Source organism: Struthio camelus, chromosome 4 (assembly GCF_040807025.1).
Source record: "Struthio camelus isolate bStrCam1 chromosome 4, bStrCam1.hap1, whole genome shotgun sequence".
Classification (NCBI taxonomy): Eukaryota; Metazoa; Chordata; class Aves; order Struthioniformes; family Struthionidae; genus Struthio; species Struthio camelus.
The window spans coordinates 22,920,063-22,936,452 of record NC_090945.1 but is presented as its reverse complement, the minus strand read 5'-3'; the positions used below and the strand labels follow the sequence as shown (position 1 = coordinate 22,936,452).

The window sequence follows — 16,390 nt, the reverse complement described above, 5'->3', positions numbered from 1 at the left end:
GCTGTATTTATTCCTGTTCATGAGTAGCTAGAGAATGTGTTATATATACAGTCAAAATACGGCAGTCTGGCCCTTCCTACATTATAAGCTGGTACTCTTGAGCTCTGCATTGTATCTGGAGTAGTGATATTCTCAAGGCAACCTTTCCTTCTAAAAATGGGAGGGAAATGAATCTTCTTTATTCTACCTAAGAGTATCAGGGCCCATCTTAGAACGCTATAAAGCAGTGACGTGATGTCAAATATGTTTTGGTGCTATATCACAATGCAGCTTGCACCTCTGTTATCTTCAGACTGCCTACACAGACATCACTGCATCAGACTTTGCTTGGATCACATTTTCAAGATTTTTTTAGACAGACATGAGAAATAGTAATGTTTTACTTGTAATGCAGTAATGCTTGTCTGTAGAAAAAGCTGCCAGCAATGTTTTGTTTTACTTAAATATGTCCATTTTTATTATAGAATCTAAATTTTGTTTTGATGGTTTTTAATTATTAGATTCCTGCGATCCAAAGCAAGGTAGTATCAGATCTTGTAATACATGTTTCTTAACCAACACAGACTGAAAACAAACTGAAAATATTCACAACATATGTCTTGGTCTATTTTGTTAATTTACAGTTATCCCTGTTGGTTTAAGTGCTATAACAGGGTCTAACTTTAATGGTGCAGGTCAGAACTTGGAGTTCAATGTAAAGAAATTGTGGTTTTTTTCTGAGTGGTAATTTCATACAAAAGTGGCCTATATGCATAAACTTTAAGAGCCTGGAATAAAACAGCGTATCAACCTGAAGGTAAGGGTTCACCAGGCAAACGTGCCACATTTCATGCCTGCTCTGCTGATGCAAACTGAGATGATGAGAAACAGGAAATGGAAATGTTATTAGCCTGTATTTATGAGGGTGTAGATATAGCTGAGTCACAAGCAAATAAATACAAACATTTTGTATATAATATTAGTGCAGTATTGTGTTTTCTTCCATCAAGCCCTCTACCATAAGCATAGAATAAATTGTTTTCGGTATTGCTTTCACTTCACCATGGATAGAAGGCAAAATCCCAAATGCTATCCCTGGGACATTGTCCAGAATTCATATGCTAGACTCTGCCCAGGCTAAGCTTTTGGGCGCTAAGTTATGCCCAATATCAAGTTCATGTTTTCTTTTGCACAACTAATTTATTCTCTTCCCATTATTCTCCATCAGCACAGTTTGTATTATAGGTTCATTCTTTGTAAAAATGACATATTTTTCAAGGCACAGAACATCTTGATGTCTGCCTGGCTCTGTTTCAGACTCTATTGTTACTTTATTGTTCTTGAGAAAATTGTGATGTTTGAAACTGCTAAAATAGGATCTTTGTGCTCTTTAAATTTGTCATATAAACTAGAAAGTGACTTACAGCAAAATACGCTTCCCAGGAGAAGGGTTCTTGCATCTGAAAGGCAAAGTTGTCGTGTAAATAGGGTTGCCTGAACCTGAACCACACTTGGAATTCTGCATGGTGTCTCATGAATGAACTTAGTAGGTTGATCATAAACCCAGACAACATCATTTATCCATAGACATTATAGTTAGTGCAATGGTGTAAGTATAGAGTAGAAAGTGCTCATGCCATTTATATTACTAGATAATTAGTGAGACAGCTGAAGGGGTGGTACTACTTTCTATATAGCCTTCTGTGTCACTGCATAATTATATTTTTTAAATAAATTAGTTTCACAATCTGTCATCTTAAACAAGTAAATAGTATTTTATTGGTTTTTGTTTGTTTGCTTGGCCCGATAATTTAGAATCAGCAGCCTCACTAGATCCAGTAATCCTAGCCTTTTTCCTGTACGTTTTTCTCAGCTTTAATCTTTACAGTCTGTGGGACTCTACAGGCCACAGAATCTGCCTATGTGTAATGAATGTAAGGATTGTTGCCTGAACGACTAGCTAGTGCTTCCTGAGGAGTTCTACTGTAGGTCGGAATCCAGCAGCTCTCCTGTTCCCTTTCAGATGCACCAGTTTACATGGAATAATTTCTAGGCTCGTAAACTCAAACTTTATCTGATCTGTGTGTCATCCTTTTTACTAGCACTTTCTGGTTTTATGATATGAAAGGAAAAGATACCCCAGGAAAATGAATGTATACTATTGTGCTGTGTTCTGCTTGTTTTAAAACACTGAGAAAATAGGCTAGTCGGGAAGCATAAGTTGCTTTCATCGTTAATGGATATTCTTTAAGAAATAGTCCCACAGAGCTTTAGCGAGTTTTATTTGGAAAACCACCCATCTACAGTATATAATTTAGCTGGTTGTTGATGAATCCAAAAGATATTTTTACTAAATGCATCTCTCTCATAAGGTGGGCTCTAGACAAAACAAAGCCTCCCTCCATGAAGGGGCCATCAGCATCACAGCAGTGCGGTCAGAGGGTGCAGGAGGACAAGAGGTGAATCAAGCACACTCTCCTCTCCAGTCTCCCAGGTTGGAGCTAGATGTGAAGCAGAAACAAATTACTGCTCTTAAAACAAGGAAAGAACTTTGAATCAAATTATGCTTCTCAAAGGCATAATCTGATTTTTGCACTGGTCTGGATTCAGCACGCTTCCTCTGGTGGTAATAGAATCAAATTCACTGCTAAGACAATCAAGTAGAACATATAGCCAAACATCAAAGCATATTCTGAGCATGGCAGTGGCACATCTTACGCAAATAGATCTTTTTATGATAAAGCATTCAAAGAAAAAATCAAGCAGTATATGGGAAATACATATACTGCACCTCAGCAGCACTGATCTGAATGCTTGGTGGGCACTGCAGGCTCACTGAAGGGAAAACGTGCAGTAGTTCCATAGGAATGTAATTTGTTTGGAACTTGTGAGAATGTGCTTTATCACCTCAGTTTAAATATAGGGCTTTAGTGTCAGAAAACAAATCTGAGAACTTTTTAAAAAATGTGTATGTTATTGTACTGCTATTCCATATTTAAAGCTCCAATTCTGACAGTATCGTGTTTGATGACCTTATATTCCTAAATAGTCATAGGTCTCATAAAGAGTGGTTTCCTTCACCCACCTTTACATTCTCAATTTCATGTTTTTTCAGCTGAGAGAGATGGGGTCCTGATTGAGAAAGTCCAAATAATTCTCTGGAGAAGCCTCTCTTTGTCTTTACTATAAAGCAAAAATAGACTCCTTAGGCACCTTAAGTTTGTCAACTTAAAATTAAATGGTGTGAATTTCCCTTGAGTGTTATCTCCAAAAATTCAGCAACTGCATATTCGCTTGAGTATAAATACACGTGTGCTGGTCCAAATATTTCCAAGATTTTTTTCTTCTTGAGTGAGAATATGGATTATATGGTTAGTCTATGGAAAACGTATTTTAATGGAAAAGAAATAAGAATGGAAGTGGTAAAATTACTGGTATATCACACTTCCCGATTAAGCTGACAAAAAAATAGAAAGTTTTAAAAGTTAAAGTAGGTACCTTGATCTATCCTTAATTCACCCTTTTAGGCAGAGAATCTCTCTTGCCAAGATAAAATCCTCTTATGAACGGTTTATTTTTAGACAGGCTGAAAATAATGCTCTGAGCATAATGCACAACAAGTTTCTCAGAATTCTGATATTGTTGATTCTTTCATGGAGCCTTTCGCTACCAATTTTCTGGCATTATTCAAGATTTATTTTTTAATTTTAGTTTATAGTGTTGCATTTGTTACTTTTGTACTTCATTGATTAAAATCTATTGATTGCTTGAATCGTTAGAGGATTTTTCCTTCCATGCATCATATGTTGCCCAGTTCAAGAGGGAAAATTAGCCTTTGCTGGAGGGGTTATTTCTTCTCCTGTGCAGGTTAATGGAAACTAGGTATAAAGAGAAAGCAGCTAAAGGTGAAGGTAGAGCTACCTCCTTCTGTGTGCTGAGGTGGGGTATAGGTGTTGGTGGTCTAGACTACTGTCTATGGAAGAATGGGGAAACCAGGGAGTTGGAATGCAAGTCACTGAACGATGATGTAACTCAGGAAGTTACATATTTGTTGGTGAAGTCAAGCAACACTTTGAAGGGTTGAAAAATCCCGAAACGGTTACTGAACGTAAAGGCCCTAGCAGTGATCTTACTGCATAAAAGGTTATGTTAACGGATGAGCATGAATCAGAAGATTTTACTATCTACTTGTGGTATTTCATGAGTAATCTAAGCCTGTCTCATCCTTGTCTCGTTCCTGTCCTTTCCTTAGTGCTAGCGTCTGTTCTTTTTTGGGACTGGACTGGCTGAAATTAACAAGAGTGGTAAGAGAAGGAGGCGTAGGAAGGAAGGTAGAGTGACTTTCAGAAAGTCTTCTCTCAGGTTAGTTTCAGTGCCAGATCCTATTAAGAAAACTCTAACCCAAAAGAAATTGAGTTTTTTTATATGGACAATATTTTGTGCACAGAATCTTCTCTGAATGTTGCTTGAGAAATACAGTTATGGAAGTATAATAAAGTTTTTTGTTCTACTGAAAAAACTTGACTACTTTGATTTTCAGTTGTGGCCTCGACTAAGTAATTTTTCGTTACCTTAATATCAAGCAAAATTGGGAAAGAGAGGCCCGTGAAAACTGCAAACCAAAACTCCATGCAATAAAATGGAAAGGCAGAGGAGACAGTTGGTCTGGGTAGGGCAGTCTGCTGATTGTGTTGACCCTCTGATGGGTAATTACATCCTGAAGAGTAATTACGAATAAGTATTTGCTGTATGTAAACAGTTGCATTAGATGTCAGCCATCTCGTCTTCCTTGGTAATCTCAGTGATCTTCTGATCACTGTCTTAAACAGTTCCTGGAGGCTTTTAAAGTAAAATAGATATGTTCATTTGGATTTACAACATGAGATTTTTCATTATAGGAGAGTTTGGTAACTCTAATGCATGATGTGAAAGGAGGCATACTCAGGAAAGAGATAATACGTCTCTGTTTTCTCTGTTTCCCGCATTAGCATGTGTGTAGCTATATAGGGATATAAGGATATGGATACTAAAGGCTATGCCTTCATGGGCAGGTGTGGGTAGGCTAGTGATTCAAGTGGACTGGGCACTAATCGCTTAGTTTGGAGGACGTATAGTTCTGATCATTGGTACTGCATGCAAGGAATATGGTTCCTTGAAAGTCTACTGTAAAACAAGGTTAAACCAAGCTATATAACAGTTTGTTTGGTTTTCTGAGCGCTCTAATAATCCCTCTACTTCTTAAAATTGTATTCTTCATTTGGGCTTGGGCAAGATTTAATGATACACATTCTGAGTCATATAAAGACTTGCCAATTTGCATTGATAGCTTGAAGAAGCATTGAGAGCTACTCATTTTCTCAAATTAGCAAGTAAATCAGTGAATGTAATAGAAAAAAATGGAGTATGAAATACACGCTATTTATTTTATTATTTCCTCATAATAACTTTGTATTATAGAAGTAAATATATTGCAGTACACATTTGTGAGGATAATGAAATTGGAGTGCTCTGTCCTCACTACAAGTACTCTGATAAAATCATTGTCTGAAAGTGGATGTCGTATATCATTACAAAATTAATTTCTATTTTTGCAGATAATGTACAAAATCTAAGTGTACAGACACAACATAAGAACAGAGGCAGGCTTTCAGAAAAAGCAAAATAAAGTGCATTTCTCGTATGCCAGGTCACCTTTATATACCGCAGTGGGTATTTTTGGTCTAATTCTAAACTGTGTTTATACAGTATGGTGGTCATAATCTGGACAAAAAATTATTGAAATAAAGGTTTTTTTCCAGCTCAGTAAGCCCACTGTATCCCAGTTCACGTACAACAAGAAGGAAGGCAGAGTTCTGTCGTCTTTGCGGCATATCTGTGGAGAATCCTCAAACAGAATGTCTTGAATTTGGTGGAAAACACTTTGGGCTAGTGAAACAAAAGTCTAGGGAAAATTTATTTTCTTCAGTTTGCAGAGACCGAGGATCTAGAACTTTGAAGTATCTCTAGAAGCAGAACAGAGAAAGCAGATATTGGTGTAGGTCTTCAAAACGAACAGATGAGCAATTGGGAAGGGGATCTCAGAGTCAAGAAGTAAAAGAAAGGAAAGATATGCTTTTGTTGTGGGCATTTCTCTTTAGCTGTGGGACTGGCTGAGGGAGAAGGAAACTTGCTGTCTAGGTGGCAGACGCATCATGGTTTGTCAGAGAAACTGCGTGCAGGATGGGAGGAGGCAGGAATGTCCTGGTGTCCAGCAGACAAATGAGAAGGAAGAGCTCCAGCAGGGCCATCAGGTAATCCTGCTGGGTAGTGCTCTGCCAAGGAGAGTTATAATACTGGGAATCCTTAAAATAGGCGTCTCTGGCCAAAAGCTAGAGTGCTGAGGTCAGGAAGACTGCAATTAGAATCTTTGAAACCAGTTATTCACTGAGAAAGCGAACTTGACCCTGTTAGGGACAAAACCAAGCTTGACCTTGTCAGGGGAGAAATTCAGGGGAAACTTTTCAGTATTTTTGTTGTAGGCATTTCTTCATACAGAAATCAGCAGGCCCTTGCAATTTTTAAAATAAGTCAGCTTTAAGGAAGATATGTATAATAGTTTAAAGCTGTAAAAAATGCTTAAAGGAGAAAAAGGCTATATTTTTGTGTGTAAGAATTACCCTATCTACAATTGCTGTAGTTGCAGCTTTGACCATGTCACAGCAAGAGGGTTTCCTTGATGTGGTGGAAACTCCCTGGATCAGTCTCAGGATTGTGTGGGAATACATTTAGTACGTCTTGGTACTAAATGCTCATAAAGTCATATTCGAATTGCTTATGGTCTCCTAATCCAGGATTTATTGTCCTGATCCTATTCCAGAACTAGAGACTTGAGTTGATTAAAAAAAAAATCTTCTAAGCTTTTGAGTAAATTGATTTACTCTGGCTTGAAAATTCTCATATACCACCCATTTCTAGTAGTGTGCATGATCCTAGTATTCAGCCATATAATATTCAATACTAGAAGGATTTTACAAATGGCACATAATAGCCATTAAAAAAAAAGCTATGTTAGATTTCACTATTAAAATACCAATCATGAATGTGGAAAATTACCGTTAGTTATACCTAATATGTTGCCACTTTGTTTCTTTCCAGAGTGGGAAGACTGAAATAGTGAGCCAGCTCTGTTACCTGCAGTTTTCTCTGTGCTATTCTATCTAAATACAATAGAAAAACCAATCTGTTCATACTTTCTACTGCTAGCTCACTCCATCAGCTAGGCAGTCCTCTTCCTTCTGCACCTTCCTAATTACAACCTTTATTTCATTGTTGTGATTTCTGTTGTTCATCACATTGTGATGAAATCTCTTAACTATTGCCCCCGTTAAAGTGTTGTCTCAAGAGCAGCTAGGAGTACAGCATACACCCAGATTGGCTTGGCCTCCCAGCCTCAAAGTAGGCACGGAAGAGGCTGACTGGTTTGCCTAATCTTGCCTCAAGTTTGCTGCCTAGTTTTAGCAGTGCTTTGGAGGACGAGGAGCTGCCTTTCAAAATGTAATAGAGATTGACCTAACTAAAAGTTAAGAGACTTTTCTCAGTGTCTAGCCTGAATTTCCTTTGCTGTCACTTATGCCCGTTACTATTTTTCTGAATCATAGTGAACATGTAGAAGAGCTTATTCCCCTCTTCTTTGGAGACACCTGTTGCTTATTTGAAGATTGTTGTCTTGTTTACCTTCAATTTTCTCTTCTCTATAGACTAAGCAATCTTTTTTCAAAGAAACGGGGGTGTATTTTATTTTTACATCCTCGTGCAATGATTGTCTTTATTGCAACAGAATGACCTCACTGGCCAGTGGCCCTCCAGTAGACCACTGTGACCTCCTTCTCTAACTAGTTATTCCCTTTTTGTACAGTTTGTTATTCCTGTCAAAGTGTAGAAACCAGCATTTGTCCTTACTGAATTACATTTGCGGCCTATTTCTCCAAGTTAATAGGAACCTTTCACATTATGATCCTATTCTGTGCTGTACTTGCAGACCAACCTTGCTCATGCTGTCTGCAAGCGTAATAAGAGCACTCAGTTCCGTCATCCAAGTCATTACCGAGAATGCTGAATAGTACTTGACAAAGGCAGAGCTCTGTGCAGCTCTGCTCAAAATACATCCAGCCATTTTGGCAGTGAACCCCTGTTAACTATTCTCTGGGTGTAATTTATTAATTATATGTCCCCAAGATTGCTCGTGGAAATGGTAGAACATTGTGCAACGCAGTATTAAAAGCCTTGCTAAAGCTAACATATATGACATCTATTGCCTGTGCAATCTTCTACATTTGGAAACGCAGAGGGGAGTTGTAAAGACATCAGTTCTACAATCATATGTATTATTTAGTGACTGAAAAGTTAGATTTTCATTAGGAAATTATTGGAAAGTTTCCATTCAAATTTGCTAGAAAGAATAATACTGGCTTCTGTGAAACAAGACTCGGAGTATCACAATATTTGCATTAATTCTAATTGTTGGTGCAAATACCCAAGCTTGTGACAGCATGCAACACACAAAAAAATTGCATTGTTGAAAATATGGCTTATAGCTTGTGTTCTAGCTAAAAGTGCCATTCAAGGACAGAAGAATTTTTTCAGAAATTTGGATGATTATGTCCTTTTACATTACACTGTAATTTATGGAGTATTAAAGAAATATCTAGGGCCTTTTCAACAATCCGAAAAGTATTCAGAAGAAAGTTATTAATCAGTGATAGCTCACTTTCATGGCTTTCATTCATATGGAATTTTGCAGCTGTTGTTTTCATTTAAATTGTTTTAAAGGGAATAAAGGGCTTATATTTTTAATAATTTGCCTGTAGTTTGATTAAGTTGGAGGGTTTTTTTGTTTTTTTTTTAAATTACTGTATTATCCAGAGCAGATTCTTTTAAGGACTCTAGGATGTTTTAAAGAATATTCATAGTTAAATGATAGACTAACTTACTGCTTTGGTCAGAAATGTAGTCATTACTTTGCAAGGTTGATTTCCTTATGTGTGATGATTTGCAATGTATTATGTATTAAAAATTGTATGTAGTATGTTAAACCTTTGTCATCTCTACTTAGCTTGCCCTGAGGTACGGACTTTGCGGTCTCCAGGGAATGATGTATTTCGTTACGTAAATGGAATAAATGGAGAAAACTCTGGCTTTCCTGTCAGCTTTCATAAAACTTTACTGTCAGCTTTACATTCCCTGGGCCATTATCAGAGAGAAATAGCTATATTGATATTGAGCGTGTCATTGTTGCCCTAAAATACGTGTCAAAAAAGAATGAATGTGAAAGCATGTATAGTTTTGTGAGTTTAAATGACGTTAAACATTACCACCTTAAATTAGGAAATGCTAATTTGTTCTACTTATATACTTTAATATTTCAGCTTTAAAAAAGGCACAAATGCGTTTTTAGCTGTATATTTATTTGGGATTTGTTAATGTTAACATATTCTGTTTCCTTCTTACAATTTTTTCTTATGTATTCTTCCCAGAATGGCTTCACTCCTTTATATATGGCAGCTCAAGAGAATCACATTGAAGTGGTAAAATATCTCCTGGAAAATGGAGCCAACCAAAGCACAGCTACTGAGGTGAAGTATACTGGATTTTTTTTGGTTTTGTTTTTTTGGGTTTTTTTGCAGGTCACTTAAAGTCAGAAGATTTTCAAACTGAGTATTTTCAGAACTTTCAGCAGTTCATGTCGCTGAATTGTATTTAAGAGTCTTCCACACACGGAAGACAAGGACGAACTGTTCTGGAAGTTGTGAAAAGTCACGGGATGAAATCTTGCCTCATTCATTTAAAAGCAAAACTTCCAGTGAGCTCAGCATTCTCACCTTCAGTCTGTGCTTGTTTCCTCCGTCAGCGCCCCAGATAATTTCCTGAAAAGTAAATGAATCTTTGAAGGGAGGACCCTGGAACTGTAAAAATTATAGGAGGGCAAGGTTGACCCACTGAAATAGTGTTGCCAGGGGGGATGAACTGAAGACTGAATCATAAACCAAGAGAAGAGGTACATATTTTGTTTGAACAGACTTATGTCTCTGGCAGATCCCATGGAAACTCAAGCATCTAGGAGTGCCTTCACTTGAGCAACAGTGCTAGATTTGTCTCTGCTGCTTTTTGTTCTGCCTAAAAATATCTGGGCAAAAATTGGTGAAGAGAATATTATGGCGTGTCTCTCCCACTTGCCTGTGTAGAGGGGTCTTCTGGGAAAGGTAGTCTGGAGGCTGCTTCAGCCTCTTCCTCAGCCAACTGAAAAATGTGTGAACCATAATGTGAACTCCATAATTAGGACTATGAGGGCCCTGTCCAAAAGTGTGTGTGTATGTAGTATAAAATGATATAAACTAGTATTGATAAGGAATAGCAAAATAACTTAGTTGTTGACAAGCTTCCTTTTAGATCAGGTCTTGAGATTTTAGCTGAGTCCAGAATATGCTCTATACAGAGTGAAAGGGTGAGAAACAAGCAAGTATGTGCCCAAAAATAGTGAGGAAAATGTTTTTTGCTGGGTTCACAGGATCATTCAGGTCGAAAGGGGCTTTGGGAGGTCACTTATTGCAATGTGACTTATGCCTGTTCCCCTAAGTGTGGAGCAATGGCAGCTTGTGCATCTGTGACCAGCTGTAAGACTTACTGATTCCTGAGGCTCATCTGTGACTGCAAGTATAACCTATGAATATTTGTTATTTTCTGTGGTTAATGTAATTTGGAAATCAGATGTCTAACAAGGATCACATCAATGAACTCACGAAGCAATGTGCTGCTTTCTCCACAGACAATTTATTTCTACCCCCAAACCACATGGGTATAAATATGCAAAAGGATGGTATTCATTGCTAGGTTCTGAGCTTAACTGCAGTGCTGTACACCGTAGTAACTTCAGCGCAAGCAGCACACATGCCAACATAACAGTGACCAGAATCCATCTCAAGAGAAACTGGATCATGAAAACTTCCTTTTCCAAATGAGAGGATTTCAGGGCTATGGGGAAAACTCATAGCTAATAAAGTCTGTGCTCATTCTATTTCCTTTTGTTCTGCTTCTGCCAAACATTCTTTTATTCTAGGGAACAAGTGAGCAGACTCTGGTATTGTAAAGTGCTGGCTTCTTGTGAGTTCTGTGGATATGCAATATTAAACAGTACTCATATATATATCCATTATTTTAACCTTTCCTCAGTCTGTACAGAAACTTACCCATTCTGGATTACTTTCATGAACAGATGAATTTGAAAGGGTAGTTCATTTATGCTTGCTTTCCTTTTCTTTAAACTGAACTCAGTGTTAACAGCTGCTTTACTATCCCTTCTTTCAATGGATACTGTACATTTTGATGACAGCTCCTAAAATAATCCTCCTGTGGCCTGCATAGATGGAGATAATGTTACCATTGCAGCTTTCTGAAACATGAAATCCTGTGTGATTGCCAGGCAACTTGGCAGAAACACATCCTTGTGAATTGGCTGCAATGCAACTTTGGATCTCCAAGACCCAAGCCCAGCTACAGCTCTCAGTCACCTGCTTGCAGTTGGTCGCTGAACAACTTTTATTGTCTGTGATCAGGTGTACGGGAAATTCATTCATTAGTTTACAGGAGCTGTGAAGCTGATACGATTGTAAGTAATAGGGCCTCTGCTTGAACATAAACATGCAGACAACCCTGGAACTCATAGTATATTCTGATTAGGAAAAAAAAGGGATGGGGAGAGGAAGAAAAGCTAACTGCCCCCTCCTCCAGAGCTGAGCCCAGATCCATCTTCTGCCATCAGAAAGATCAGTGCTTACTTTTGTGACCTGCAAATTAAAGCTTGACTATGCCCTTATTTCTCAGCTAGGTAAGTTTTGGGTTCAGATGATACCTGGCTGATAGTTTCAGTGATTTGAATACTGCTGAAGGATGGACTGAGCAGCTGTCTGCTTTCGCATATGCTCAGATTTAGTCACAGAATGAAAAAATAATGTGTTAAATAAGGTGGGATGGCAGCCTGAACTGAAGATCTCACTGAAATATGTGGAGAAGGATGTTTTTGTTTGGCACCAAAGATTGGATGTTCTCGTGGTGGGGACAGGGGAAGTGAAATGCCTTCTCAGAACTCCTATTAGCCATGCTCTCTGTGTGTAAATAGGAGAGGGAATGCAGAAAGGGTTGTGTCCTTTTAGAGTAGGATGGAAGATAAAGTGGTGCAGATCAAATAGTTGGTTTTGGTTTTGAAGATACAAAACTAGTACTGCCTTTGGATGTACTTCATGTTTCTTCTCACTCTTATATACATGTATGTATAAAATGAGAATAAGGTGGAGATCAGTTTCACATGTCCTCTAATCCAGGATTTGTTCTCATGTTTCTAGAGGCGAAAGGCAAGTGCATTAAGCTATTTCAACACCTAATGTAGCCCCAATCTGAGAATTATCTTTACAGTTCAGCTGTTTCATCAGCTGTTCACCCCTTTTTAATTCACTGTACAGAATTTAATCTCTATTACAGAAAGAAACTATAATAGTATAGCTATTACAACACACCTACCCACAGTTCTATGCAAAAGGGAGGAAAGGTTATTAGATTACTAAGGGGAAAGATCACTTTGGCAAGTCTGGGCAATTCCTCAAATGTTTGTCTCAACATATGTTCACTCTCCTTCCTAATTTGTCCTTTGTTATTTTATCATCTTTCTCTTTTCCTATTTCCAATCAATTTCTTGTCTTTCCTATGTCTTCTGCACTGTGTCTTAAGTCAGTCTGCTCACTTTCTGGCTACAATCATCTCTCTAGTTGTTCCTTCTCACCTAGATGTAGAATGCCTTGTTTTATTCCCTTCCCTTCTCATTTTGTTATTATTCACCATGCCTTCTGGTCCCAAACTCCAGAACTCTGTTCTTCATGCTTTATCTGCCCTCCAGTTTAAGATGCGGTGGCAGCACCTATACACTATGCTTGAGTGGTAGTTTTTTAGATTTGGTTTTGTTAGATTTAGTTTATAGTCAGAATAACAGGTATGTGAGTAGGTGGTACTTCAGATGAGATAGCAAGTTGTGATCATGTGATACAAGTTGTGATCATTGGCAATCCAGGGCACATGTGGAGGAGCAAGAATTTTTGAAAATAAGTTTAAAAAAAAAAATCTAAAGCTATGAATGAAAAATAGATTTTTCTGACTTGTTCTTCCAGAAGGTGCAAATATTGTAATGTTTTGCTGCTTAGAATTAGAATAAGTTAATAAACAACATCTGGCTTTCTTGAGTCATAGTCCACATTTAGCTTAGAATGGGGAACAGCAGTAAATGCATCTGAAGATATGCTTTCTTCTCCTAGAGATAGAAGATATTCAATAACAGGATCCCTCTACATTTTTCACATCTACCCTTATGTTGCTTAAAATATGCTTTGTGGTCTGTTTTAAGATGAGAAGTAATTGATAGAGATACAATAGAACGATCTGTTGCCTGTTCTTGACATAAATGAGACAACTTTGAAGGGAAGAAGTGTGCTTCTGAAAGGTTTGAAGTTGTATCTGAGGGGATAAAATGTTGCGTCTCTGATGCCATTTCATTGGAGGCTGTGGTGCAGAGGTAGAAAACAGCTGGTAATGTGCTTATCAAATTTCTCTGTGTGAACAGCGCTGTGGCGCTCACTGAAGCTATATATCCTTCAGCTTACTGAGTACATTTTGTTTTCTTCTCTACCAGGATGGCTTCACTCCATTAGCTGTTGCATTGCAGCAAGGACACAATCAGGCAGTGGCCATCCTCCTGGAAAATGACACCAAGGGGAAAGTGAGATTACCAGCTCTGCATATTGCCGCTAGAAAAGATGATACCAAATCTGCAGCACTCTTACTTCAGAATGACCATAATGCTGATGTGCAGTCCAAGGTAACATGATGCTGTCTTCAAGGTAACAGGGTTGTCACGTGGCTGAGTGCCTATGGGCAGCAAACTTTACTTCCTTCATCTTAAAATAACAGTTAAAAGTAATTTATTCTGTGGGGAAAGATAAGTTTCTATACCAGTATCACCAATAATATATCTACTTGTGCAGTGTTTAGCTACCTAATAGTTATAAACTATACTTTTTTTTTTGTATTAACTCCTATTGCTTTGGTAATCAGCTTTCTCTCATTATTTATGAACCAGAAGAAACAAAAATGGAAGCAGAATCACTGCCTGCCTATTAAATAGGATACTGGTTTATTGCCCATAGGAATATAGCTTATTTATAATGTTACTGCATGCTTGAATGGCTTTTCCCATAATAACAGCATAACTCATTTCAACAGGCAACTTAGTTCCTTGTTTTACGGCCAGTCTGTAATATCTTTCCTCTTTTTCCCAAACCATGCTGCATCAGATGATGGTGAATAGGACGACTGAGGTACCGAGATCAAAAATTTTTAATTACTTTTTCTGTTATTTATAGTTATTTTCTCTTCTCTGTGGCAATATTTCTTTATTATTTAGCACTAAAAGTAAAGTTATGATTCTTTTTTAATACACAGCAATTGTGACTCAGCAAGCATATTTTTATTCACCCTTTGGTTTATAAATTCTTTTTATTTGGGAGTGTCAATGTATTGAAGTAAACCTGAAGAACTGACATTCAGTTCGAAGAAGTTTAAAGCAAGTAATGGAGTTAAAGGGGATAGAGATGTTTTTCTAATTCAGTTAAGTTAATTATGGAAATGCACTCACTTGGCATAACTAAATTAAGGTGTCTGGCTTTGCCAGAATCATGATAAAATTCATTTTCCTGGAATTACAGTAAAAAATATAATTGAATCTGTCAAGGTAAAAACTTGTTCAATGCATCTGTTCATTTTTACTGTTCAATCTTTTCAATAAAGTGTTCAAAAGTCCTTAAGGGATAGCGTATGATCAGATTTTACCTTTTTCTTTTGGAAAAAGAATTATTTCCAAGAATGGAGTGATTATGTTGGTATATTTGAATGCCTGTTTTTAAGTAATTGACTTTCCCTGTTAGAGGAAGGAATGCTTTTGAACGCACTCAGGCGTGTGAACATGCTTCGTGCTTGGCGTGTGAACACGTGAGCAAGCTGCCATGAGGCAGCTGGGGATGTGAAGTGGAAGGGCGACAGCTTCTCCCTGGCATCTGCCTGGGTACATGTTCTTCACTTGCTGTAAATGTGAAGCAGTTTACCTCTCCTTTTCTCAGCATTAAATTACCTTCCTCTAAGTACCTTGCATTTGTCACAAGGTAAATCCGTGTCTGTGAAAAGTTAGTTGTTAATGCAATATAAATTCACTCTCTAGTTTAACACAGTGTAGTATTTATGTATCTGCACCCTCACTAGATGTTTTTGTGGTAATTTACCACAGCAGCATGGCCAGGAATTTAATGACTGTTTCATTCTGCTTTGACCTGGATCACCTGTGGGCTGACATGGAAGTAAATGGAATTAGCTTAAAATAATGGGCTGATTGCTGTATCTTTTGGGAATGAAGTTGCTGTCAGAGTGCAACATCTGCCTACATTTATATATTCCCAGAGCGGTTTAAAATGCTGATCCATACACTGAAAGAAATGAAACCTAGCTCACAGTATGATATGTGCCAGAAGTATTTCTAACTTTCCCAAAACTAACAGTAAGATTGTAAGATCTGATTAAATCAGTGTGAAGCTCTTCAGGTAAACCTCCAAAACAAGGTCCTTTCCTAGCTGAATTACTTACAAGACTAAAAGCTGGCTCCGTGTCCTAGTTTCTGAAAAGTTAATCTTTTTTATGTTGCTGTGAAGCGTTCTGTGTCTTCTACTAAAGCAGGTTTCACATTCAAGTTTTCAAGCTGCAATAATTAAATTTTTTTTTCTGATGTGTAGATGGCAAAGTTTTTTCAGATTCTTTGAGATCCAAGTTGTATATGAATATAAATTGTTATTGTTCTTACACTATGCAGTCTACTATGTAAAGTTTCTCATACGCATCAAATTCTTGGGTATGTTATGAAAAAACCACTGGTTTTTCAAACAAAAGAAAGGAAATATGACTTCAAAGTTTGTAATTCTAAGAGAAGATCAGTAAAATAAGAGTCCAATAGCTTTTGTAGTCTGTTAGACAAAAAATAATAAGCAGATGCACCCAAAAGTCCTGTTTTGCTTCTGAACTGTAGTAAAGAAACTTCCTTTATTTTCTCTAAGAATGGCTGATATGTTACTATTTTCAAAGATGAAAGCAAGGCACTTCTTATTGGCTGGAAGGCTGACTCACAGAATGAGAGAAAGAAGCAATTTTGATCATCTCTAGTAAGAAAACAGCATGCTGTCCTCTTGAAAGACTATGCTGTATTATAGGTGAACTGGATAAAATCAATATATTTGTTTGCCGGAAAATTCTAAAATCAGGTTCTAGTTAAGTAGAGTGTATTGTATAGGTTGTT

The 16,390-nt window shown here is 37.5% G+C and overlaps 1 protein-coding gene across 15 annotated transcripts in view; it reads left to right on the top strand.

The window, feature by feature from the left end:
* The window catches only part of ANK2 (ankyrin 2), a 360,943-nt gene that overhangs the window by 227,622 nt on the left and 116,931 nt on the right, over positions 1 to 16,390 (top strand). For 13 of the 15 annotated variants that reach the window (XM_068941794.1, XM_068941799.1, XM_068941797.1 and 10 more), the window contains 3 exons: positions 9,492 to 9,590; positions 13,688 to 13,873; positions 14,349 to 14,372. In XM_068941794.1, the coding sequence (XP_068797895.1) occupies positions 9,492 to 9,590; positions 13,688 to 13,873; positions 14,349 to 14,372 (309 nt within the window). The remainder of the gene's footprint in view (positions 1 to 9,491; positions 9,591 to 13,687; positions 13,874 to 14,348; positions 14,373 to 16,390) is intronic. The other 2 variants (XM_068941796.1, XM_068941789.1) reach the window with 1 other exon arrangement.